A 26962-nucleotide genomic window follows, 5' to 3' on the forward strand; every position below is an offset into this window, starting at 1 on the left:
TACTATAATCAAGTTACAACACTGCACCACACAAAATTCTTCTTCTTTGGAAGCTAAGTGTTCTTTATAGCTGAAAAAGCACCTCACGTGGTTAACGAAGAGCATGACAATATTCCTTCTTTAAAGCTCAGGCACCATCACCTCGCATGTACAAAAAACTTGACAGTTTAAAGTAGGCTTTTCTACATAATCAGTTATTTTAAAGCAAACACTAGGGCAGGCATATACAGCTATACGCCCTACTTCGGCGTCCCGCAGCTACCCATGGACACCTTTCGAGTTAGTTTTGGAACTCCCAAGGGCTAGGGTTCAGAAGATCAGAAACGAAGCCTCACCTGCGAAGCTGACCTGGACAAGTGTTTCCACTACGGAAGGACCCTGCCGGGGCGGGCCTGCAAACCACCTTGACAGGACCACTCGAGAAATTACTGCACATCATTTAATGAACCTGGTAAATCGACTCCAGCGATTCCAGAACTTCTAACAGAGTTAGACTCCTAACAGAGCCATCGGATATAACTCTGCTTTCTTCTTTTTTAAAAAAAAAGTTCCACACGAAAGACCAGTGGCGTTCCCCGCTTGGTAGATGAGCTCTAAGGCCTTTGGGTACTAAGGTCGCCACAGGCCAATCAAACCTGGTATCAAACCATTGGCGGCGAGTCCCCCCTGAAGAAGGGCCGGGGCCGAAAGCGGCCCACGGAGGGGCGCGCTTTGCACCCCAGGCCGGGGACTGGGGCCGACCCTGGGCTTCCGGCCGGCCGGCCGCGGGTATGGCGGCCCCGGGAGAGAGAAGCCAAGGCCGCGCGGGTTCAGGGCCGAGTGACAGCTTTATTGCCCTCGGTGAGCAACTTGGGTTTCTCCGTCACCCTCCCACTCCAAACTGCACCCGCACATCCCTCCTCCGGCCCTCCGCGCACCTGACAGACGGAGGCGCGGAACGCCGCGTAATCCGAGCGCTCCTCGACCTGCACAGCACGGTCCCCGAGCTCTGACTCTTTCTCGCGCCGGTCAAACAAGTACACTGTTCTGCAGCCGTCGCCGTCTCCGCAGCCCTCTCCAGTCCCCACCGAGGCGCCGTCGTCGTCCGCGGCTGCCATATTGGGGAAGGGAAAAGAATCAGCAGCGACGGCGCCTGCCGCCGCCACGCTCAGGACCGAGGTGCGGGCTCCGCACTGCGCCTTCGGTTCTGGTGCCCAGGGCGACGCGAGGCCTCAACCCCGACGCGCTGCAGCCCCTCCCTCGGCCGCGGCGGCGGTGGCCGAGCACGGCAGGCGCGGGATCACCCGGGAACCGATTCAAACGAACTCTCGCTCGTGCAGCACGTCACTTCCGCGGCCCGCCGCTCCTGGGACGCAGGGGGCGCGCGGCGCGCTCCCCCTCGGGTTCGGACCCGTGCCCGCCGCAGACCACGCGAGCCTCGCCGCGACCAGGGCCGCCGCCCGGACTATAGCGCAGGAGGAAGAGGGGCCGCCGCGGCGCGCAGGAGGCGGGGCGAATCCGGTAGGCTGCGCGGGCAGGGGCGGTGCTGCGGCGCGCGGGGCCTGCCCCGCCCCCTTTGCCCGCGCCTTCGCCGAGTCGGACGGCCGCGCGCCTCTTCGCGGGCGCCTGCGCTCTGAAGGGCGACCCCGGGCTGAGGCGGGGGAGCCAGTCGCCGGAGCGGCGGTTGTCTTCCGCGGCCTGGTTATCTCCTGGTGGAGCGGGTCCCGGTACCTTCCCACCTGGCCATGATTCCGACTGGGCCCGCCTGCCCTCGAGGTCCCGGGCGCCAGTGCCCAAGCGTCGGCGGCGCCCCACGCGGCCGGGTCGCCGGAACGGCGGGGGGATGCCGCTGGCCCGCGGGCATCGCGGGTGAAATTTACTCCACAGCGAACACGTGCGTCCCCACGTGGAGGAGACAGTCGCCTGGAGAGTATGCGCCGCCTTTTCCGCCTCTTTTCCCAGGGGTTCTATGAGGGCGACAGTGAGGGACACCGAGACAAAGCTTGTCCCCCCACCCCGAGAGCCTCGGCCGGGGTTCCGTGGCGTCACGGCGGCCTCCGAGGGTCGTGGAGCGCCGAGCGCGCCACAGCGCCTGGGACGGACCCTTAGCACCACAGGCCTCGCCGCACCGCCGCCGTCATCTTTCTCAAAATTGTGAATGAGAACACCTACGCCAGAGAGTTACTAGGATTAAGTTAGATAATGTTTGCAAAATGCATAACATACAGCCCGCCTTCTAAAAGGCTTTATTGCATTTAATCAAATATCTTTACAGAGGGCGTGTAGTGCCCTAACTGGGCAACAAACGGTATTGTCATTGTTGGAGCGCCAGGATTGTCATTTACTCTCCAACTCTTAAAAATATTTAGCGAGAATTTTGTACTTGCGAGCGACATGCAAATTCACTAAGCCCAAGGGATAGACTGTTTTCGTTGGTGTATGTTAGAAATTAGATTCGTTCGTCCGTATAAAGATGTTCCAGAATTGTAGGCGCGCGCATACGTGACTGTGTGTGTGGGTGTGTGGTTGGCTAGACATAAAAGATACTATAGAAGACACAGTTGGAACCAAAGTGTTAAGACATGTGTATTTAGGGACCATAAATCAAACCAAAGTGTTAAGACGTGTATTTAGGGACCATAAATCGAAGAGCTGGAAGTGGGGACAGTGGAGCACTAGATGGTGGAAGATAGAATTGGTAAAAGGCAAGTTGTGGCCGAATGCGGTTCTTGTTCCTGAAGGGAGAGGTGGGGGAAGGTGGAGACCAAAGTAGCACCCAGCTCCAATTGCATTCCTTTGACTTCTCCTGTTCTACCTTTCAGATCCATGTGAACTTTTCGTTCTCTTCTATACTGTAATAGTGTTTGATTTAAATGACTCAAGAAAAATACAGATTATTTTTCTAATTATTAATTAATGGATAAAATGAATTGCCTAAGTCATCACATTGGAACGAGGGCCAGAAGTTCATCATCAGAGCAATTTATTTCTCTGTTACACCAAATTATACATAGATACCAACAGAAACTCTTGTCTTTAGAAGGGATTTCAGAATAATTGCTAAGAGGAGATCCAAAACTGCCAGTGATGTGCACTGCAATGTAATGGGCAACTACTAGTGGAAACACTGATGTGTCTTCTTTTCAAGAGGTGAAGTCTAACACAGTGTTTTATGTGACAGTCTGAACAGCCTGGGAACCATTTCTTCACTTTCATTCTTAGAGAGAAACTCAACTTTTTCAAGAAACTTGATCTTTAATTTTCCTCACAAATTAATGAGTTTGAAGTGGCTCAGTACCACAATTAGTTCTCTTCAACTGACTCCCAATTTTTATTTCCATTAGCCATCTTCTCATATACAGCATAAATATTTAAGTGTCCCTATTTTAGTTACCTGTTGCTACATAAAACCCCAAAACTTAGTGGCCACTTGCATGGCTTTGCCTGGTCTTCCACTTGGGGTATGGCCCCCATAATCTGAGATGCCGAAGATCCACATTGGAGGAGCTCTTCAAGTCCACAGTTGAAAGCGGCCTCCAGTAAAACCACTTTGCACAAAATGGAAAATAAACAGAATGGAAAGAGTAAAAAAGTCAAAGAGCAGAGCTTAAAGATTTGGTGTTGGAAAAGGTATGGACTGATAAGTAGTGAAAGGGAAGGTGGAGTATTTAAGTGGAAGAGACAGATGCTGACAATACTTGAAAACATGAAGAAAACTTAGATTATCCAGTGTTAATTGAAGTATTTCTTAATTTCCAAAACGCCGGGAAAGAAAAAGTTAGTTCAAAAAGAAAAGCTTTATCTTAGAGTGAATCTGATGACAGCAACTCAAAGAAGAGATGCTGCTGACAAACCAAGACATTTTGCCAGCAGTGTTAATCCTGAATGAATAATCAGTGTTACAGACAGCAGTGGAGAATTAATGCTTCTTATGAAATGGAAAGATGCAGGAGAGACAGACTTGAGTGTCCTCAAGTGCTGGCAAAAGAGGCAAACATGAGTGTCCTCAAATTGTGATTGCCTTTTATAAAGAGAAACAAACTTGGCACTCTTGTCCAGATAATGCTCAATAATTGTTTATATATGTATAAAAACCTGGGTCCTGATTTTATGACTTATTACTGTGAAGAATGAAAGAATTACTAATGAAAATGAAGTTTGGTACTTTCCTTTTAGAGTAGTAGTGAGGGAATTATTGGTTTGTGTTGGTTTTTGCATTAATAACACTAGTTATTTTGAACAAATAAAAGCTTACTGGAGTAGGTTCCTTTATAAGAAAGAGAGCACTTGATGTTCCAGAATATTATTTTTCTCTGCATTAAAGAGCAACTTTTCTGAATGTTCCATATTCTTTATTCAATCAGAACTCATGTTTAAGCTTAACCTATAATGACTAAGGACTAGTCTGGATATTTTTTAATGTGTTTTTGTTGTGTATATGTAAATACACGTGTAAATGGTGGTGGTTGTGGGTTTGGTTTTTTTTTTTTTTTACATTTACCAAAAATAGCATTTCACAATCATAAGCAAGTCCATGTTTCTGGGATGCCATCATTCTGAGAAATTCAGGATATAGGTCACCTCAAGTTAAACTGAAAATTTTCCTGAAGCCATAACCTCTCAAATCAAATAGATGATTCTGTAATTAATTGGACAACTTAAGTATAAATAATTTAAGTGGGACGATTTAAAGCAGACTCTCCAAAATTTTATCTGTAACTATAGTTATATAAATGCAATGGTTTATTTGTAAAACTCCCTGGAAAGGAAAAATTGTATCATTATCAATAATTTTCCCAGTTAGAAGAGGAAACTAAACAAATAATAGTGTTTTAATTAGCCCAACAAGGCTTAGTTAAATGTGCATTTAAAGTTCCTTCTAGGGAACCTTCCTTTATGAAATGCTGAAATACTTGTGCTATGTTGACTAGAAGATCGTGATTGATGGAATGTCTTTGCTCATGAAACCAGATCATTTGTGGGTTAGGATGTGTTAACAAAAATTGGGTGAACAAAATTTTAACAATCGAAACACAATCTGCATGTTTTTTCTTTACCCATTCTTTATATGTAGGCTTTATATGTATTGGTCAGCAGAAGTCAGGAAAGACAGTTAACTTTGTAGTAATCATAATGTTGTCCAACTGAATATTCCTCATTTTATTGTAAATATCAGTGAACAGTGGTCAGTAAATCATTTTATATTTTAAAAAACACAGTGGCTTCAAAGAAGAACCGTTTATTTGTTCAAAATTCTTTAATTTGAGCTGAATGTAATGGGACAGTCCTGCTGGTCTTACGTGAGATCCCATTATACAGCAGCAGTCATCTAGCAGCTTGACTGGGCTGACTGTCCATGATGGTCCCCCTCACCGGGCTGGCAGCTGAGGCAGTTGAGAACCGAAGCTCGGTTCTCTTTTTTAGGTATCTCTAATAGGAAAGTGTGGTTTCTTGGCTGTCAATAAAATTTCAAAAGAAAAAGCTCCACTGTGCAAGTGTCTGTCAAAGCTCTGAGTGGTCCCCTCCCATAACAGAGGGAAGCCCATCCTCGCCAATTAGGAGGATAGTGCTCTCTGTATACTGTGATGAGGCCAGTTTGAAAGCATTACAGAAAGATGATAGCTGGCAAAAAGAAGGGTGGAGGTGCAGTCTCGTTAGGATTTGCTGATGAGATGAAATTCCCCCCCAAATAAAAATATATAGATAATAAATTATAAGGAAAGTGATATTTTAAATATTCCTGTCTTCTCAGTTTTGTTTAAAGGTATATATATATGTCTTTCTGGAAAGGTAAGGACAATTTCAGTGATTTGAGTTCACACTTTGCCAGCTAAAACACTTTCTGTAGTACAGTTTATGATTCTAAGCCCAATCTACCAGACAGGTAAAGAACATCTTGGATTTATTCTGTTTCCAATTTTAACAAGTTCCCAGCTCTGGGTGGTAGAAAGAGAGGCTCATCCTGTGGCCTTTTTAGATCTGGTGGCTTCCTGTTGCTTTTGTGACACCTGGGGCTTGGGATCATTGCAAAGCTGATCCCATCTTGTACTATGTAGCTATTTAGAAGACTAGGGAGTACCATCTCTTCTTACCAGCCTGGAGGGAATCTCTTTTTTAATCTGGAGAAAATCCTTTTCTCTTTATCTTTCTCCAAGGTACTCACTCTCACTGCCTGTAAGTCCTTTTCTCAATTTTACCCCCTCTCCAAACCTGCCCTCTCCTCAGAGCTTAGGTTTTTAGAAAGAAAAAAAAAAAGATCCCAGGAGGAAAGTATCTTTTCCACTCTGCACCTCATTTTAATTATCTATTGCTGTATAACAAATTACCTTAAAACCTAGTGCCTTAAATAAAAAATGCTTTCCTTTATTTGCTTGTGATTCTTCAGTTTGGGCAGGGCATGTTGGAACCAGATCTCTCTGTTCCTGGTGACATCAGTCTGGGCAGTTCTTAGAGGAGTCACTTGCAAGATGCAGTACTCACATAGCTGGCAAGTTAGTGCCATTGCTGGCCAGGAGCTCTGCTGGGGCTGTTGCCCTGGCCCCTCAGATCTCTTTCTCATGACTGGAGGGGATTCTCACAGAGGTGGCCTCAGGGTAGCCAGACTAATACACAGAAGTGGAAGCTTACAGACATTCTTAAAGTTTAGGACTTGAACTGGAAGAGCATCCCTTCTGCCACACTCTGCTGATTAAAGGAGGTCACGGGGCCATCCTAGACTGAAAAGAAGGGGTAATGGCACAAGCAAAAATATGAGAGACGTGGTTCTCCCAATAATTCTTGGTGACAAATTTCTCCTCGGTCAAGAAAGTGCACAGCCTGATATTTTACTGAATTGAGTTAGTGATTCGGTGGGGGTTGGTTAAGGTTAAAATCAAACAAGGAAGAACTTTTACAGGTTAATATCTCAAAATATATGTCAAACTATATAGACCTTTACCAACTTGCTCCTCATGCATTAGCTTTGATTTTGATATCACTTATGGAACTTTAAATAAAAAGATCTTGAAATTTGTACATTGTAAATTAATTTGCTCATGTTTTCACTCTGTAGTTATAAAATACAGATTATTTTTCCTTCAAAAATCTATGTAGTTGAATTATTTCTTTATATATGAAATATATTACTTAGTTTTTATTGAGTTCTTAAATTGCTAATACCTCTACAAAGACTTTGTATGTCCTTGTTCAATCTGTATTTCCATTTTTATATTTATGTCGAGAAATTCTTATGAAAAAATATATATAATCTAAATGTCTATTGTAAGACAAACATCTGTATAGTCAAGCACTCGACTTAAAAAAAAAGGATATTCCTAATACTTTGAAGGCCCAAGTATGCCCGTCCCAGAATGGCTCCTCTCTAATACTGGGGTAATTTCCATTCTGAAATGTGAAGGTATTTTTTTAATTCTGTTTACAGTGGATTATTTGGTTTTCAGAGTTTTTGGATTTTATATAGTGTGAAAGAAAAACAACACACTTCAACTGTGTGTCTCCCCTACTCTCAATATTCTACAAAACTACTACTGATAATGTTCTCACACTAGGTGTGTGGGTTTTCCACTCATCAGCCAATTCTGTGACACAGCTGAACATCCTACAGTTTAATTCAAGTGTCAGATCCCACAGGTTAAGGGTTCAGTCCTGCAGGACTTTGTTCCCTTTCTCATTTCAGGCACCCAATCACTAGTCCAGGTTGTCATCTGTGCTTCTGACCCAATGGCTATTGGAGGTTCCCAAGACCCCCTCCATGGGTTCAATTAATTTGTTAGAGCAGCTCATAGAACTTAGGAAAGCAGTTTACTTACTAAATTATAGGTTTACCATAAGATGTAACACAGGAAGTTAGCTGAAATACCTAGGGCAAGGTATGGGGTAGGGACAAGGAGCTTCCATCTCCGCTCTGGGTTTCTCTCCCGAACATCTGTGTGTTCACCAACCCAGAACCTCTCTGAACCCTATCCTTTTGGTTTTTGCAGAGGCTTTATTATGTAGGCATGATTGATTAAGTCACTGGCCACTGGATTCAACCTCCAGCTCCTCTCCCTTCCCATGAGGTGGTGGGGAGGGGGCGCTGAATGCTCCTGTAATCCTGGTTGGTTCTCGCAACCAGCCCCTATCCTTAGGAGCTTTCCAAACCCCCTCATGAACATAAACTCAGATGTAGTTGAAAGGGGCTTATTAGGATTAACAACAGACACCTTTATCACTCTTAGCACTTATGAAATTCCAAGGGTTTTAGGTTTATGTGCCAGGAGCAGTAAGACCAAATATATATTTCATATTGTAAATCATAATATCACATATACATTTATACACTCTTCTGCAACTATTTTTTTCACTCGACACATTTGTGAGACTCAGTCATGTTGAAGAATGTAGCTGTATGTAGTTCATTCCTTTTTTACTTCTATATAGTGTTTCTTGATATAAATATACCACAATGTTTCTATTCTACCAATGGACATTTTAATTATTTCCAGTATTTGGTTTTCTTGTTTTTGTGTTTTTTTAAATCAGGCTTCTATAAATAGTTGTGTGTCGTATCCTGATTTTCTTACACAACGGATATATTGCCTAGGATATATGTCAAGTGCCATAGAGTATGTGTATTTACAAATTTTCCAGGTAATGCCAAATTGTTTCCCTCCTTGTAAATGAGATTGAACATTTTCCCATGTGTTTATTCTCCAATTGTGTTTCTTATTCTGTGAAATAACCTGTTCATATTCTGTGCCCATTTTTCTATGGTTTGTTTGACTTTTCCTGTTGATATTTAGGAGTTCTCTCTATATCATGGCTAGTAAACTTTGCTCAGTTATATGTCTTATTAACATCTTCCCCCAATTTGTGGGTTGTATTTTTCTTTCTTATGTAATCTTTTAAGTAACACAAGTACTTGATCTTGATATGGCTGAATTTATAAATTGTTTCCGCAATGGTTAGTGATTTTAGGTCTCTTCTTAAGAGTTCCTTAAGAATTTTCTCATATTTTATTCTTAAAGTTTAATTATTTTCCACTTTTAAAATCTAAGTCTTTTATTTGCATGGAGTTGATTTGTATGTATCATACTGAAACGGGACCCAACTTCGTTTTTTAATTGCTGGCCATCATATATTGCATAGTCAGTCTCTCTTTTCCTGGCTATGTCCTGCATAACTCTTGTTGCATACCATTTTTCCATAAACACATGCTTCTGTTCCTGGGTTTTCTAGTCTGTTCTATTGGCTAATGTTTTTTCCTCTCTGATAATATTGCACTGCCTTAACTATCTGGCTATGTTATGTTTTGATATCCTATAGAACAAACCACCTCACCTTATTCCTTCAGGAGTGTCATGTAGTTGGTTTTTAAGTTTCCTTCTCTTTTTACTCAGTGTTCTCTCACATAAAAGACATCTGAGATTGTGGTCCACTCACTGCATTTCCATAGTAGCAAAACCCATAATTATTGAGGAACTGAGCACATTATAAGCTTTTAAAGTTGACTGGTGTTGTTTACTCATAGATTAGTTGTGCATGGAAAGCTGCTATTTACCTCCACATCAAGCTCATTATGGGGTCCCACAAGCTCTTTTTCATATTGTTCCTAATTACTCAGTTCATTCTGATTCAATTACGGCACTAATAGACAAGGTTCCCTAACATATGGAAAACATTTTCTAAGCACTGCTTACAAAAAAATTGTCTCCTTCCTGGATTTTCATGATTTTGAACTAAATTATAAAACATGATTCTGCTTATTTTGCTTTTATATATATATATATATATATATATATATATATATATATATATATATATACACACATACACACATGCATGTGGCAAAACTTCTTAAAAGGAAAAAACTGGAATCTTTCTCAAATTCTAAAAGTAAAATTGACCCTCTGGAGTGGAATGATGTGCCTCCTTATCCTGTGACTTCTCCATCCTCTCGTAGCCCAAATGAGAAGCATCGCTATTGACATTCAAAATCAACTGAAAAATTTTACATGCGTGAGCAGCATTATAAGATCTGTCTAATAATATAACTCTGGCAAAAGTTTAAAGGAGGGACACCATTTCTGTGCCGACACCATTTTGTACATTTTGTACAGTAAATAAGGTACCTTATTTAGAAGACAAAGTGACAGTTATTAAAGATCTATTATCATTCATTCATTCATTCATCAAATACTATTCTGTGCCAATAGACGCTGAGGATACAGATCCAAGTCTGTATCTTCCTGGTGCTCACATTCAATAGGGGGAGACAGAAACAATTTAACGAATACACAGAATGTCAGATGATGATTAGTGTGCTGTGCAGAAATGTTAAAAGGATCCAGGGGCCAGAAGGTCACAGTTTTATATCATGGTTAGAGAACATTTTCTGATAAGGTGAACTTTGAGCAGAAAGCTGCAGGAAATGAAGGAGCAAGTTGTAAAGATCTATGAGGCAAACGTTGCTGGCAGAGGGAAAACAACTGCAAAGATCCTGAGTTTTGAACATGGTTGGCCTTGTGATAGAGAGTAACAGAAGATGAGAATGGAGAGAGAAACGAGGGAAAGAGGGAATAATGGAAGGGCTTTGTAGGTCCTTGTGGTCACCTTGGTGTTCACCCTGAATGAAACAGGAAGTATTGGAAGATTTTGGGCAGAGGTGTGATACGGGCTGACATATTTTTTAAAAAGAGAACTGCTCTGGCTGCTGGGTCGAGGATAGACTGTAAGGGGCCAAATGCAGAAACTAATAGACCAGTCAGGACGTTGATTCAATAATCCCAGCAGGGGGTCATAAGGGTTTAATTTAGGATGGTAGTGGTGGAGCTGAGGTGAAGTGGTCATGTTCTAGATACATTTTGAAGGTGAAGCTGATAGATTTGCTAATGGTTTGCATGTGCAGTGTGGGGAAAAGAGAGGAATTAAGGCAATCTCTAAACCTTGTGGCTCCCTGGGAGGTGTAGTGTACTTGCATATGTACCCAGCCTCTCAGTCCCTTCCTATGTGTGGAGGATTCCCTATCAGGTAAATCTGGGTGCCAGATAGAGCCCATCTCCAACTGAAGGTTTGGCTGCAAATGATGCAAACAACCTGCTCCAGTCTCCTAGGCCACTAAAATGCATGCCTGTGACCAGATGTTAATGGGGAGTGACTGCAGCATCTAGCTGGTGGAGGCAACAGACTCACCCTTTGCCCAGAGGTGGAGTGGTGTCTGCTGTGTAAGGGACAGCTGGCAGTGGTATTCTTATGCAACCAGTTCTGAATTTTAGCTATGCTTCTGGCTATGTAGGTTTCAAGTCAGATTTGCCAAGTTCTGAGCAAACCCACAAGCTACATAGTTGCCTAGTCAAAAACACTGTTTCTCTTTTTAAAAGAGCTAGAAATAGTTTCTTTTGCTTGCAACTTAAAGTCCTGATTGATACATTAAAGATTGATATTCCTACTGTGAATGTTGTCATAATAATAACTACTGTACATTGAGTGGTGAGATACTTCAATTAATTCTGCTAGACAGATATTATTCCTATATTAAAAGTGAAGAAATTGAGACATAAAGGATAAACCACTTGCTCAAGGTCATATGGCTAGTAATTGACAGAGCTGTGACTAAAATCCAAATTTATTTGGCTCCAAAGCCTGAACACACTAATATACTATAATAATTCATTTAGGGTTCATATAATATTTTTAACTGAACCATTTCTCCATTAATTCAGTTCTCTACACACCTCAAAGTACATGAACAAAAAGTATCAAATTTCCTGGAAATCATCTAAAAATATCGAACTTAGTTCTGAAATATTAAGGTGTGTCATTATTTTGAAAACTTATCATAGTATGGAAAGAACCATAAATCCAATTCAAAATAAATTCTAATGTTTGTTAGTATTGCTTAAAATTTGGGCAAAATCTGTTGTTTTTCTGAAAGTTTCAGTTTTAATAGACCTTGTTTCGATCAGTTAGAAGTTGGAGGCATAGTACTATATTGGCAAATACACCAAGCTCTTCTTCAGATGCCATTATTACCACTGAGATGTTATTAGCGCAATGACAGATTTGAAAGTACATCCTTTTTGTGCTCTTTCAAAAAAATTAGATCAAACATCTATATATACCTAAAATACAAGGTTTTCAATATTTGAAACACACTGCTTAAAAACAAATGTTGTCTACCCATAAGACATGTGGCTAAAGATAAATGAAACTATCAGAGAAGAAACTGTTGTTTCTGAATCTCTGAGAAGCACTCAGAGGAGAAGCAGGCTTCATTTTCACTTGTACATCAGAACAGACATGGGTTAGGGACAAGAAAACTGAGCTAGAAAATAAGAATATGTGCTCCCAAGTGCCAAACCTAACCTCTATCTAGCTCCACAATTAAGGGCAATTCCACAAATATTGAGCACAAGATTAATGAGGCAGAGATGAATAAACAGTCACAGAGACAAAAATAACTGTGATGCCTTATTAGAAGCATTCATGCATTTATTCATTAACCATTCAGCACTTGTTGCCAGTCATATACCTATCCTGTGCCAGGCACTGGGGCTCCAAAGATGAACAAGAAAAAGCACCACCACCCTGACCCAGGGGACACTGACTTGCCTCACTGTGCACCCATGTGCCTCCTCCCTCCTAGACTTCTCTCTCCCTTTTCCATGGCCCTTCCAGCTCTTTCTTCCTCTACCAACCACTTCCCAACAATCTTAATTTAACTAATTGAGCTCACTCTAAACCTTATTCCCCAAGAATGGCTTTTCTGTCATGGTTTCCCTCTCATCACCACCTCCACTGCCCCCAAGGCCAGAATGGGCTTTGGAAACCTCAAACTCTGACAATATGATTGCATTTTTCACTCCACAAATAAAATAAAGAATACAAACAATACAAAACTATAAAATGAATAAAACCATATATGATTAATCTACTCTTCCAGACATTGTAGACCTTGGAAAATCTAATGCAATTTATCATCTCTCTATGGGAGGAGTACACATCAACCTTTGCATATGTATTCATGGGGCTCATCAATTTTCTGAGATCCATCATAGTCCCCAGATGACTGTAAAATACTGTATACCTCTGCATTAAGATAGGGGTCAGATCCTACAGTCTGAACACCCCAGCAGGTTGTTCTGCCTGGATTAATAATAACATAACCTAATAACTTGTTGGAGGCTGTTACAGAAACCCGAGAGATTGTGGTTAACTGCTAAAGAGTGCCAATTTCTCTTTGGGCTGATAAAAATATATAAAATTAGATTGTGGTGATGGTTGTAAACTCTGTGAATATACAAAAAAAACCCACTCATCAAATTGCACACATTAATGGATGAATTTTATGTATGTGAATTATAGTTCAATAAAGATGTTTTCAAAAAAGCAACAGGTTAACAAAATAAAAGAAGTCATGGATGTGTTATGTACTGATATGAAAGACTTTTCGGAGACGGGAGTGAGAAGTAGGAGTCAAAGATGGCTACCAGGTTTTGGGTTTTATTGAGATGGGGAGAGAAGTAAGGGATCTTAGTGCAATGGAAGGGATTCTGGAAGGCACAATAGAAAGAGCTGAAAAGGAGTGCCAAAGGAATACTTAAGAGACTCACATTTAGGAAAGGAAGGACAAACTTTACTTGTTATTAAGGGCAAGAGTGGCAGACTTCTTTTTGAATAAGCGAGAGAGACTGGCTGAAAAATTCAAAACACAAGTATTTAAGGGGAAAGAACGGCAAAATTATCAAGTCTACCAAGTGTTCATTAGTCTGTTCATGATGGAAAAACAAACAAATATTTCACTCAACTGTCACAGTAACAAAGATCATTTATGTTTCCAGACAGATGTATAACAAAAACCAGTGATAACATTGTTTTGAGAGTCCAGGTTTGCAGGAAAATTTCCAGAGTTAATTATTCTGGAAACCAGAATCAGTCAGGGTGACCCTACTATTTTTGGTTTAGCTAAAGAGTGCAAAGTGGTTCTATTTGTTCCTATCTATATGATGTGCTTAATCACACTAGAGGCAGAAAAAGTGTCAGTTTTACTTTCACAGGAGATTAGTAACAGAATAAAGTATGCAGAGGGAAGGATGGGAGTGCTAGTATGTAAACATATAGTGGGGTGGACATGGCAGTTATATGAGGCAAGGAGAGAGTACTAAAGGAGGAAGTGTCCACTGTTACTGGGGTTCCCATCAGCTCCATGGGAGCAGCAGGTACACCAGAGGCCCTGTGAAGCCACACAGGAGTCAGGTCAGTAGTTTCCAACTTTAACTTGGGCTCCAAATAAAATGTTGGCGGGGAGTCCTGTAGTACTTAGAGGAGATGGAACTGAATGCCCAAGGTGGATCCTGCTCAAATGGTTGCAGAAAGATATTGCCTCAAAGATCACCTTCATAAGGATTTAAAAGCAGCCCAACTTGCAAGCCTCAAGCTACATTTCATGGCAAATAGATAATGGTGTGTGTGTTTAGGCTTTTCTAGAAATAAAGAGTCAAAGTCTGCAGGAAACCACTATCTCCTGCAACAATAAACTAAAGGCTCCACGGTTGGCAGAAGGTAAATTTGTGCACAGTCTCTGTGGAACAGCTACTTTGAAGATCCAGTTTCCACTTGAGTATCCTTCTGTTACTGTCACCACCATCTGCCTCTTTAAGACTCTATCACCATTATAAACACAGATCCCCTCCTTCATTCCTGGAAGCACAGCCTTCTGGGGGTGTTCAGACTGTAGCATGCATGAGAAAAACATGGAAGAGATATTTAAGATACTAATTCCTAGGTTCCATGTCCAGATATTTTAAATCAGTCAAGTACAGGCAGACCTTGTTCTATTGTGCTTTGCTTTGTTGTAGCTTCACAGATAATGGCTTTTTTTTACAGATTGAAAATTTGTGGCAACGCTGTGTAGAGCAAGTCTACCAGCACCATTTTAACAATAGCATTTGCTTGCTTTGTGTTTCTGTGTTACAGGTAATTCTTGCAGTATTTCAAACTTTTGCATTATTATTTATTTGTTATGGTGATGTGTGATTGGTGATCTTGGATGTTACTATTGTAATTTATTATTTATTTATGTATTAGTCTGGGGCTGCATAAGCCCCACCCATATTAGACAGCCTACCCAATAAATGTTGTGTTTGTTTTGATTGCTACCCCAACTGGTCGATCCCCCACTCCCTCCCCACCTCCTCTGGCCTCCCTATTCCCTGAAACATATCAATATTGAAATTAGGCCAGTTAATAACCCTACAATGGGCTCTATAAGTTCAAATGAAATGAAGAGGCAAATGTCTCTGTCACTTTAAATCAAATACTGGAAATGATTAAGCTCAGTGAGGAGGGCAGGTCAAAAGCCAAGACAGGCGGAAGGATGGGCTCTTGTGCCTAACAGTCAAGTTCTGAATCCAAAGAAAAAATTTTTGAAGGAAACCAAATGTACCACTCCAGTGAACACACGAATGATAAAGTGAAACAGCCTTATTGCGGCTCGAGTTTTAGTGGCCTGGATAGAAGATCAAACCAACCACAATATTGCCTTAAAACAAAACCTAATCCAGAGCAAGGCCCTCACTCTCTCCAATTCTATGAAGGCTGAGGTGGGGAGGAAGTTGCCGAAGAAAAGTTGGAAGCTCGCAGAGGTTGTTTCATGAAGTGTGGGGAAAGAAGGCTCCTCCATTAAAAGTGCAGGTGAAGCAGTAAGTGCTGAGGCAGAAGCTGCAGCAAGTCATCCAGATTCTAGTGAAGACAACTAATGAGGACATTAAACAACAATTTTCACTGAAGGTGAAACATCCTTCTGTTGGAAGAAGGTGCTAGGACTTTCATAACTAGAGAAAAGTCAGTGCCTGGCTTCAAATCTTCCAAGGACAGGCTGACTCTTGTTAGGGGCTCATGCAGCTGGTGACTTTAGGTTGAAGTCAATGTTCATTTATTCTGAAAATGCAAGGGCCCTTTAGAATGATGCTAAATCTACTCTGCCTGTGCTCTATAAATGGAACAACAAAGCCTGGATGACAGCACATCTGTTTATAACATGGTTTACTCAATATTTTAAGCCCACTGTAGAGATCTACTGCTCAGAAGAAAAGCTTCCTTTCAAAATTCTACAGCTGAATGACACTGTACCTGGTTACCTAGGAGCTCTGATGGAGATGGACAATGAGATTAATGTTGTTTTCATGCCTGCTAACACAACATCCATTCTGCAGCCCATGGATCAAGGAGTAATTCTGACTTTCAGGTATTATTATTTAAGAAATACATTTTGTAAGGCTGTAGCTGCTGTAGATGAAAGATTCCTCTGATGGATCTGGGCAAAGTATATTGAAAATATTCTGGAAAGGATTCTAGATAGCATTCAGAACATTCATGATTCATGGAAAGATGTCAAAATATCAAAATATGAACAACCTTCATGGATGACTTTGAGGAGTACAAGACTTCAGTGGAGGAAGTAACTGCATATGTGGTGGAAATAGCAAGAGAGCTAGAGTTACAAGTGGAGCCTGGAGATGTGACCGAATCTCTGAAATACGGTAAAACATGAATGGATGAGGGATGCTTTTTCTGGATGAGTAAATAGAGTGCTTTCTTGAGCCCTAATCTACTTGGGAAGATGCTGTAAAGATTGTTGAAATGACAACAAATGACTTAGTATATTATTATATTTAGTAATAAAGCAGTGGCAGGATTGGAGAGGACTGACTCTGATTTTGAAAGAGCACTGCATGCTCAAAGAAATCACTGCTGAAAGGAAGAGTCAACTGATGCAGCAAATGTTCTTGTCTTATTTTAAGAAATTGTCAAAGCCACCCTCATTTTCAGCACCCAGCGCCCTGGTCAGTCAGTAGCCATCCACGTTGAGGCCAGACCCTCCGTGAACAAAAACATTATGACTGCTGAGAACTCTTAGATGATGGTTAGCATTTTTTTTTTAGCAATGAAACACTTTTTAATTAAGGGATGTACATTGGGTTTTGTTTAGCCCAAATGCAGTTGCACACTCAATAGACTACAATATAAACATAACTTTTATATGCACCTAGTCACAAGAAATTTCATTTAACTCATTTTACTGTGCTATTCACTCTATTGAGGTGGTTTGGAATTGAACACACAATATTTCTGAGGTCTGTTTGTACCATATGGGAGTAGGATTTTTTATTTTTAACAACTTCCAGGTGATTCTAATGGAGATAGTCCAAACACCACACTTTGAGAAACACTGGGCTAAGGGAACAAAAAGTTTGATGAATACAGAAAAGAATATGGAGTCTGATTTACAAGACACAGCTGAGTCATTTGCAATTCATAGCCCCTGCTTTCAAATGGGCAGACTGTCTTCCTTTAAGAGTCTGTATCCCTTTAAGCATGTCTATCTTATTTCAAATAGTCCCCAAACAAACCTTAGAGAGAAGCACAAGTTCCCCATGGACTACATTTCAATTTGCTATCTAGACTTGCTATCTAGATTTCACTTTCTTGGAAATAACTAATTTCTTCCTTAAGGGCAGTTGGCCTGTTAGTTGAAAGGCAGCATCCCCAGAAGAGATACACAGATATTTATTATAGCAAATAGCTCATTTGCTTTTACATAATCACATAAATTATGAAATCATGGACAGTTTATATTTGCCACATTCCTCAGCATCTATACTTTTTTGGTCTATATACTGCCATCAATAACTAATTCATATTGCCCTTTGCCACGTCCAGGCCAGCCCCTCCTCAGAGACCCTCCTCCAGCTTGAGGTGAGCATCACTCCCACCGTTGTCCCCCTGCTGTCCTGAGGGGCTCCTAATACTCCTGGAATGTGATCAAAAAAGAAATGCTCCCAAGGAAACACTCAACTGGCAGAGATTAGACTGCCTAAATCATGCTGGGTACATGGCACAAAAAGAACCACGCATCCCCACTCCCAATCACACATAGATGAAATGGGGACTTTTTCAAGAAAGTCAGTTGGGACAAAATACACACAGATACTCTCCATTTTCATGTTACTGCTCTTCAGTTTTAGAGTAGATGTTTTCTGCTTCTACAGCTGCTGGGTGTGTCCCTCCTCCTGTTCCTACAATAGAAACCTAAAAAAAGGCCTCTCAGAAAAGAAGAAAGAAGTTTGTTAAGCAGAGCCACAAACACATGCCCACAGGCGCACATAATGCCCTCCAGAGTCCCACAGACATTTCAGAATCTTAGATTCACAGCATCTCAACACTTTCTACTGTAGAGAATATTTTTGCCTTACATTTGCAGAACAAAGTCTGTCCAAACCTCTTGCTTTCTCAGAACCAAGGGAAGTTTGTACTAAATAGTGTATCATCTCCAACTGCGCCAGCCTGAGAGAAACTGAAAGCCAAATTCCTCAAGGTGCTCTAGCTCAAAGCCAACCACACAGGAAGGGGAAGTACATGGTATCTTACACTCAGTATGATTTTGTTCTTCCCGGGTGCCTAAGTCTTCTCACAGAGTTAGAGCATCCACAAAGTACAGGAAACAGCTTCTGGGGATCTGAGGTAAGGTTCACCTTAGTATATGTCAACAACTGCTGAGCAGCTCCTGCCTCTACACAAGCCTTAGTCCCCGTTTTCCTCTGCTTTAGTGGGACTTTCCCGGGAGTGCTCCTCGACAGTCACAGCCTTCCGGAGGCTTCTCCAGGCCTTCCCGTTTACTTTCCCCAACCCTGACATTCCATCTAACATGGGTATGAGAGAGTAGGAAGCAAGTCTGGCAGCAGTCAGACTGTGATAAACCATGTTTCCAACAGGATACAGGAAGGCTGGTAGAACAATGTTTCTAACCAAACAGATTTAAGGGGCCCCTGCAGTTGCAAAAATGACAAACAATCCATCCCTTCTCGAAATCAACCAGCACAAGCCCAGACCACAGTACAGCTAACTGAGACATCCCATGCTCGGTTTTCCCAACTGCAGCCAGTCTAATAAAGCCAGCTCGTTTCAGCTGGCATGGCCTGGTGGGCTTTTCTTGGACTGATGGCTTTTGTTAGTTCTGGGAGACTCATTAACCTCTCAGAGTGACTGTGCCCTAGAACAGGCATTTCCTTACTTTCCCTTTCCTGAGAGGCCACGTTTTCCCACTTGATAATGTGCCCCACATTCTCTTTCTTTGCCCCAGGAGAGAGCTTTCCTTAAGGAAAGCGCCCAGGATGGGCTAGTCTCAAATCCGCATTTCCCGACTACTCATCTTCTCTTCTCTTCACCCACAGACTGGGGGCCCCCTCATGGGGGGTGGCGGCTTGCTGCTTACAGGGTCTCCTCCTCCTGGCCCACCACCGCCCACCACAGCTTCCCTGCTGGGCATGTCAGAGCCCCTCCAGCCTTTCCCCTACTCCACAGCCAACGGTCACTTCATTCTGGCCTGATTCAGTTCCAATTTCCTTGCTCGCCTGAGCAGGGACCATTTCAAAAAATGTGCTGTTCCACTCTCCACGTTTGTCTTCCAGGATGGGAAGCCTGAGTGTGTAGGTATGAGCACACATGCGAAATTGCTTTTCCAGCGTCCATACAACTTGGACCTTGACTCTCCTGCTGCCAAGAAAACCAGGTCTCTCAAACAGACCCAATCTCCACATCCCTAACCCCAAAACGTCAGATACTCAGAGAAGCAGTCCTACAATCATTCCATTTCTCTCCCAACATACAGGAGGAGTTTTGCATTTTTCATCTCTGTGAGCAAAGTACCCAAAAGCCTTCTCTTGTGTGCTTGGGCAACTAATTTATTCTCAAATTTGCAGGGAACAGATACTCTTTCTACTTCTGAGGCCAAAAGATAAGCAGGGAGTAATTTTTTTCCTGTAACGACACTGCTCTGGGTTGTATCCTCTTTTAGAAATACTACCCCAAAACTTCCCCAGGTGGTCTCATTTCGGTGTGAACAGACTAGTTTCCTCAGCGCAAACATCTTTCTCCTTTCTTAGGAGTTGAAAGATGAGCCAGTGGAGAGCCACTCATTATCCTGCCCTCCAGCACAATGAACCTCTCACCTCCCATTCATGGGCCTCCCCCACTTGTATCTTACCCTTCCAAGCCCCCATTTCCTGGCAGCTGGAGCCTCCCACTTCAGGTCTCTATCTTCCTTCCCAGTCAGAGGTGGAAGGTCTGTGAGGCATAAACTATTCCACTGTCAAACCCAACCCATTTACAGATTGGGAGAGCTTGCCCCACTTACTCCATTGCTTGATGTTGGCCTCTTACCATCCTGAATTGAATATCATCCCCTCTGACCCCCACAACCCGCCACCCCCTGCTAAGTATGCCACACCCTTGGCAACTTGATTGACCGATATTCCTTTAGCTCTAGTCATGTTCCTTTTTGCACAACTACTATGATCCTCAGAGAATTATGTGACTTCCTGTTAAACTGCTTTACAAACTTGTGAGTCCTCCCAATACTGTTTATTGATTTCAAGTTGTTCCCCTGGGAGATGTCTCTTCCCTGTACTGAATGGTTTCACACCCAGATGATAGCACACAGAGAAAAATCTCATGAACACTAGCATGGTTAAAGATGGATTAACCTTAACTTAATAGTTAAGAGTTGAGGTTCTGAAATTGGACTGTCTGAATTCAGTTTTGCCATTTACTTAAGAACTTAACATTTACTATTGGAATTTGGCAGAATTAACTGAACTGTTCTTTTTCTCAGCCGCTTGCTGCAACCAGGCTGTGCTTCTGTGGCTCAGCCTCCCCACTCCTCCACCCCAGCCTCTGGGATCACAATGCAAGAAGAATCACCTTGCTGGTCATTGACAATGGGCTTTGGCATGTGTAAAGCTGGCTTTGCTGGTAACGACAACCCTCAGCTGCGTTCCCTTCCACTGTCTGGTGCCCCAACACCAGGGTGTCATGATGGGAATGAGGCAGAAGGACAGCTATGTGGGTGGTAAGGCCCAGAGCAAAGTGCACCATCCTGACTGGCACCACACCTTCTAGATCAAGATGCATGTGGCCCCCAAGGAGCACCTGGTCCCGCTAACTGAGGCCCCTGAAGGCCAACAGAGAGAAGATGACTCAGATCATGTTCTAGACCTTCAGCACCAGGGCTGTGTAAGTGGTCATCCAGGCTGTGCTGTCCCTGTGCACCCCTGGCCAAACAACTGGTATCATCATGAACCCTAAAGACAGAGTCACCCACACTGTTTCCATCTACCACACTCCCCTTCATCTGGGCCTGGTTGTCTGGGACCTGACTGACTACCTCATGAAGATTCTCATGGATGGGTAGATACAGCTGCACTACCACTGTGGAGTGGGAAATCGTGCATGACATCAAGGAGAAGCTCTGCTATGCTGCCCTGGATGAGGAGCAGAAGGTGGCTATCACCCCATCCTCCTGCTCCTGGGAGAAGAGCTGTGAGGTGATCACCATCAGCAATGAGTGTTTCTGGTGTCCGGAGGTGACTTCCAGCCTTCCTTCCTGGGTATGGAATCCTGTGACATCCAGGGGACCACCTTCAACTCCATCATGAAGTGTAATGTTGACATCCTGAACAAACTGTGTGCTAATAGAGTGCTGTCTTGTGGAACCAGCATGTATGCTGGCATTTCCAGTGGGATGCAGAAGGAGATGAAGGTCCTGGCTGGCAGCACAATGAAGGTCAAGGTCATCACTCCTGAGTGTAAGTACTCAGTGTGAATTGGGAGCTTCATCTGGCCTCACTGTACACTTCCCAGCTGCTGTGGATCAGCAAGCAAGAGGAGGATGAATAGGGCCCATCCATCCACACCACAAATGCTTCCAAATGGATGGTGAGAAGATATGTGGCATTTGTTGCCTGAGTTAGCTCAGAAGTATACATTTGCCCCTCCTCATGCTAGCCTCAGGAAACTGGAATAAGCTTTTGGAAAGAAATTTGTCCTTGAAGGTTGTATCTAATATTAGCACTGGATTTTAGAACTTGTTGCTGATTTTGATGATATATTCAAAGTAACTCTTCCTTTGGCATATATCTAGTACCTTGCTTATATCTTTGTTTTAAAACCTTAGTATCTGTGGCTCAGTCACTTTCAAGGACATGTTTATGGAGGAGCAATCCATTGGCTTTGTGAGAATCTATGAGACCATCAATTTCTTGATCTGTGCAGGATATTTAATGTGCAAAAAGCTAACTATTCCAGAATTTCTCTAGAGGCTGGCAAGAGTCCTTGAACCAGTCGGCATTTCTGTCTTGCTAGTCTAATAGGGTTGGGAAAGTCCAAGACTTCTTCAGACCCAGAGTTCTTAACCTCGTGTTTTCCTGCTTGAACACCCTGAATCATTACTTGCCTTGAATTGGAGAACAGCTGGCATTTACACCTGTAAATTTATTCATCCTTTTAACTTATGTAAAGTTTTGGTATGGAATTCCAATTCTTTAAGAGATGACAAATTTTGGTTTCTTACTATCAGGTGAGAACTATGGGCCCCAGCTGCACATTACGGTGTAAGAAAAATAAAGTTGTGCATTAAACCAGAAAAGACAAAAAAATGAACAAAAAACTTGTGGATTACTACTGAGGTAGAACCCAGAAGAAAATTTATAGTCTTAACTACTTACATTAAGAAGAAAAAAAAAGAATTAGGATAAATGAATTCAGAATGAATCTAATTTAAAAAGTTAGGGGAAAACAACAACAAAATAAATGGAAGGAAAGTGGAAGGAGTTGCTCAGTAAAGAAAAGGCAAAACTAAATAAGGTTGGAAACAGAAAGATGGATTAAGCTAAAAAGGCTGGTGCACAGAGCAAACAATAGCTGTTTGATTCTAGGAAAGAAGGGAGAAAGAGCAAATATGCAAAAATACTATACAGGAGAAATAACCAAAAACCAGAAAATGAAAAGAATTGCAATTAACTATTGTGGATAAAGTGAAGGTTCCTATGGCCAGGATTCTCCCCTGGCCCTGGTTGGCTAGCTCACTACACACGTGTGGGCAATACTTTGTTACTGACTCTACATAAAGAGCTCTGCCCCGTTCTCTGGGCGACACAGTGACATGGCTGCAAAGGCTGCAGGAGAGCAGAGACAAGACTGGAGTGGTGGAAGCAGTGAAGACAGAGACAGATGGCTGCTGGGTAGAGAGGCCCAGAGGCAGAGACCGGCTTGCTGCATGCAAACTTGCTCTGAGTGGATGGGATTCTAGTGATTGACCTGCCACCAGGGGAATAAAGTTGGGTATAAACCCTTTCACCCCAAAAACGTTCAACTGTCATTTCTTTGGTCTCATTGAATCCATAGTGAACTTGTCCGGGGCTGAAATCCTTTGGCATGATTCTGTGCAAATCAATTTGAAAAACTACACTGAATAGAAAACATCTAAAATAATGTAATTTAACAAAACTACAGAAGAGATTAAAAAATATAGACTTAACCTTATTTCTGTAGAAGAAATAGGAAAATTTACATCCACAAAAAGCACACCCAGATGGGGAATTCTACCAAACTTTAAAACCATATGATTCAAATCCTTTTATATTATTTTCAGAAACACCTTAAAATGAAGGAACATGTCTAATTTATTTCTCTGTAGTGCATGTAACACTGATACCAAAACCTGACAAAAATTTTAAAACATGTATAAGACCAGCAATCTCACTTATATCAATGCAAAAATAAAATCTCGAATAAAATATGAACAAACAGGATCCAGCAGCACATAAAAAAAGGAAAGAAGAAAAAGAAAAAAATAAATACATCATGACTAAGTAGGATTTATTCTAGGAATGCAAGACTGTTTATATGTTAGGAAAACAATTATGAAAATATTAGGTGGAAAATTATATATTTAATGTCAGATTTAAACATCTGATAAAATTCAACAACCATTATTAAGAAAAAACAGCTTAATAAAAAAATTGGTACTTCCTTAACATGTTATATTTCAGTACAAAAGCTGTTATTATGATTAATGGGGAAACACTTGAAGCATCTCCACTAAAATTAGGAACAAGACAAGGATATCCACTGTCTTGCCACTTCACTGTTCCCTCACCCTCAAGTATCACCTGGGCTTACCTGGTGCATGACTCAAACCTTCATTCCTGAAGAGCCTGTACACATGACAGTCATATTCGTCTTGTTGGGGTTGCTCCACACCCTAACTGAACTGTCTGTTCTTGGTTACAGTGGGGCAAGGTCATGCCGGGAGGTGCCCAAGTGGATCACCTGGTCCTGCCACTATTTTGTAAAAGCATCTACAGCAACTCCTGCTGAGCAGTCATTTGTCCCTCCCATGGTGGCGAATCCTTTACTCTCCTGCTGCTCCTCAGAGACAAAGTGTCCAAGGTGTCCTGGTAGCAGCTGTAACCAATAGTTCAATGGGATTCTTGCTGTGTCCCTTGGTAAGAAGGTGTCCACTATGGGAACAGGACTTCCAGCCTGGCAGAGTTGGGGGGATGGGAAGCAAAGAATGTCCAGTGGGTCACTGGGAGTGATGACAAGTGGAGCAAATCTTGCCTCCATTCCTTGATTCCATGCAGCCTTCCTAACTGGGGCACACATCCCTACAGAGCTCTTTGATTTAATAATTATGTTTTGTTTTGAAGGATGGGTCTTTATCCCTTCAGAGTGTTTCCTCTAAACTGCTATTTTAGTTGCATGTTTAGAAGGTTGTTGTAGCAATCTAGGAGTTCTCTGGGTAGCGCAGTACTTAATAGGACCGGTGGGTCCCATGGCCTTGTGTTCACTTTGTATTTCTTTTTTTTTTTTAACTTTTTTTTTTGGTATCATTAATCTAAAACTACATGAGGAACATTATGTTTACTAGACTCCCCCCTTCACCAAGTCCCCCTCAACAAACCCCATTACAGTGACTGTCCATCAGTGTATAAGATGCTGTAGAATCACTACTTGTCTTCTCTGCATTGCACAGCCCTCCCTGTGCCTCCCCCCACATTATACATGCTAATTGTAATTTCCCTTTTCTTGTTCCCCCCACTTATCCCTCCCTTCCCACCCATCCTCCCCAGTCCCTTTCCCTTTGGTAATTGTTAGTCCATTCTTGGATTCTGTGGTTCTGCTGCTGTTTTGTTCCTTCAGTTTTTCCTTTGTTCTTACACTCCACATATGAGTGAAATCATTTGGTACTTGTCTTTCTCTGCCTGGCTTATTTCACTGAGCATAATACCCTCTAGCTCCATCCATGTTGTTGTAAATGGTAAGATTTGTTTTCTTCTTATGGCTGAATAATATTCCATTGTGCATATGTACCACATCTTCTTTATCTATTCATCTACTGATGAACACTTAGGTTGCTTCCATTTCTTGGCTATTGTAAATAGTGCTGCAATAAACATAGGGGTGCATATGTCTTTTCAAACTGGGCTGCTGCATTCTTAGGGTAAATTTCTAGAAGTGGAATTCCTGGGCAAATGGAATTTCTATTTTGAGCTTTTTAAGGAACCTTCATACTGCTTTCCACAATGGTTGAACTAGTTTAGATTCGCACCAGCAGTGTAGGAGGGTTCCCCTTTCCCACAACCTTGCCAACATTTGTTGTTGTTTGTCTTTTGAATGGTGGTGATCCTTACTGGTGAGGTGATAACTCATTGTGGTTTTAATTTGCATTTCTCTGATGACTAACAATGTGGAGCATCTTTTCATGTGCCTGTTGGCCATCTGGATTTCTTCTTTAGAGAACTGTCTGTTCAGCTCCTCTGCCCATTCTTTAATTGGATTATTTGCTTTTTGTTTGTTGAGGTGGGTGAGCTCTTTATATATTTTGGATATCAACCCTTTATTGGATCTGTCATTTATGAATATATTCTCCCATACTGTAGGATACCTTTTTGTTCTACTGATGGTGTATTTTGCTGTACAGAAGTGTTTCAGCTTGATATAGTCCCACTTGTTCATTTTTGCTTTTGTTTCCCTTGCCAGGGGAGATATGTTCATGAAGAAGTTGCTCATGTTTATGTCCAAGAGATTTTTGCCTATGTTTTTTTCCAAGAGTTTTATGGTTTCATGACTTACATTCAGGTCTTTGATCCATTTCGAATTTACTTTTGTGTATGGGGTTAGACAATGGTCCAGTTTCATTCTCTTACATGTAGCTGTCCAGTTTTGCTAACACCAACTGTTGAAGAGGCTGTCATTTCCCTATTGTATGTCCATGGCTCCTTTATCGTATATTAATTGACCATATATGTTTGGGTTAATGTTTGGAGTCTCTATTCTGTTTCACTGGTCTGTGGCTCTGTTTTTGTGCCAGTACCAAATTATCTTGATTATTGTGGCTTTGTAGTAGAGCTTGAAGTTGGGAGTGAGATCCCCCCCACTTTATTCTTCCTTCTCAGGATTGCATTGGCTATTCAGGATCTTAGGTGGTTCCATATGAATTTTTGAACTATTTGTTCCAGTTTGTTGAAGAATGCTGTTGGTAATTTGATAGGGATTACATTGAATCTGTATATTGCTTTGGGCAGGATGGCCATTTTGACAATATTAATTTTTCCTAGCCAAGAGCATGGGAAGAGTTTCCATTTGTTAGTGTCCTCTTTAATTTCTCTTAAGAGTGTCTTACAGTTTTCAGGGTATAGGTCTTTCACTTCTTTGGTGAGATTTATTCCTAGGTATTTTATTCTTGTTGATGCAATTGTGAATAGAATTGTTTTCCTGATTTCTCTTTCTGTTAGTTCATTGTTAGTGTATAGGAAAGCCACACATTTCTGTGTATTAATTTTGTATCCTGCAACTTTGCTGAATTCTGATATTAGTTCTAGTAGTTTTGGAGTGGAGTCTTTAGGGTTTTTTATGTACAATATCATGTCATCTGCAAATAGTGACAGTTTGACTTCTTTACCAATCTGGATTCCTTGTATTTCTTTGTTTTGTCTGATTGCCATGGCTAGGACCTCCAGTACTATGTTGAATAACAGTGGGGAGAGTGGGCATCCCTGTCTTGTTCCCGATCTCAGAGGAAAAGCTTTCAGCTTCTCGCTGTTCAGTATGATGTTGGCTGTGGGTTTATCATATATGGCCTTTATATGTTGAGGTACTTGCCCTC

At 41.8% G+C, this 26962-nt stretch overlaps 1 protein-coding gene and 2 pseudogenes across 3 annotated transcripts in view; 2 read left to right on the forward strand and 1 right to left on the reverse strand.

The window, feature by feature from the left end:
* Positions 1-1451, reverse strand: part of SMCHD1 (structural maintenance of chromosomes flexible hinge domain containing 1) — a 189845-nt gene extending 188394 nt beyond the window's left edge. For 2 of the 3 annotated variants that reach the window (XM_073212867.1, XM_037018172.2), the window contains exon 1: positions 918-1449. In XM_073212867.1, coding sequence (XP_073068968.1) covers positions 918-1097 — 180 coding nt within the window. In that variant the 5' untranslated portion in view covers positions 1098-1449. Of the gene's footprint in view, positions 1-917 lie in introns of all 3 variants that reach the window. The other variant, XM_037018179.2, reaches the window with a different exon arrangement.
* Positions 1383-25767, forward strand: LOC108399490 (actin, cytoplasmic 2-like; annotated as a pseudogene).
* Positions 2700-7174, forward strand: LOC108399489 (chromobox protein homolog 3 pseudogene; annotated as a pseudogene).
* Positions 25768-26962: the final 1195 nt, after the last annotated feature.

The sequence above is a fragment of the Manis javanica genome, chromosome 9 (genome assembly GCF_040802235.1).
Source record: "Manis javanica isolate MJ-LG chromosome 9, MJ_LKY, whole genome shotgun sequence".
NCBI classification, from domain to species: domain Eukaryota; kingdom Metazoa; phylum Chordata; class Mammalia; order Pholidota; family Manidae; genus Manis; species Manis javanica.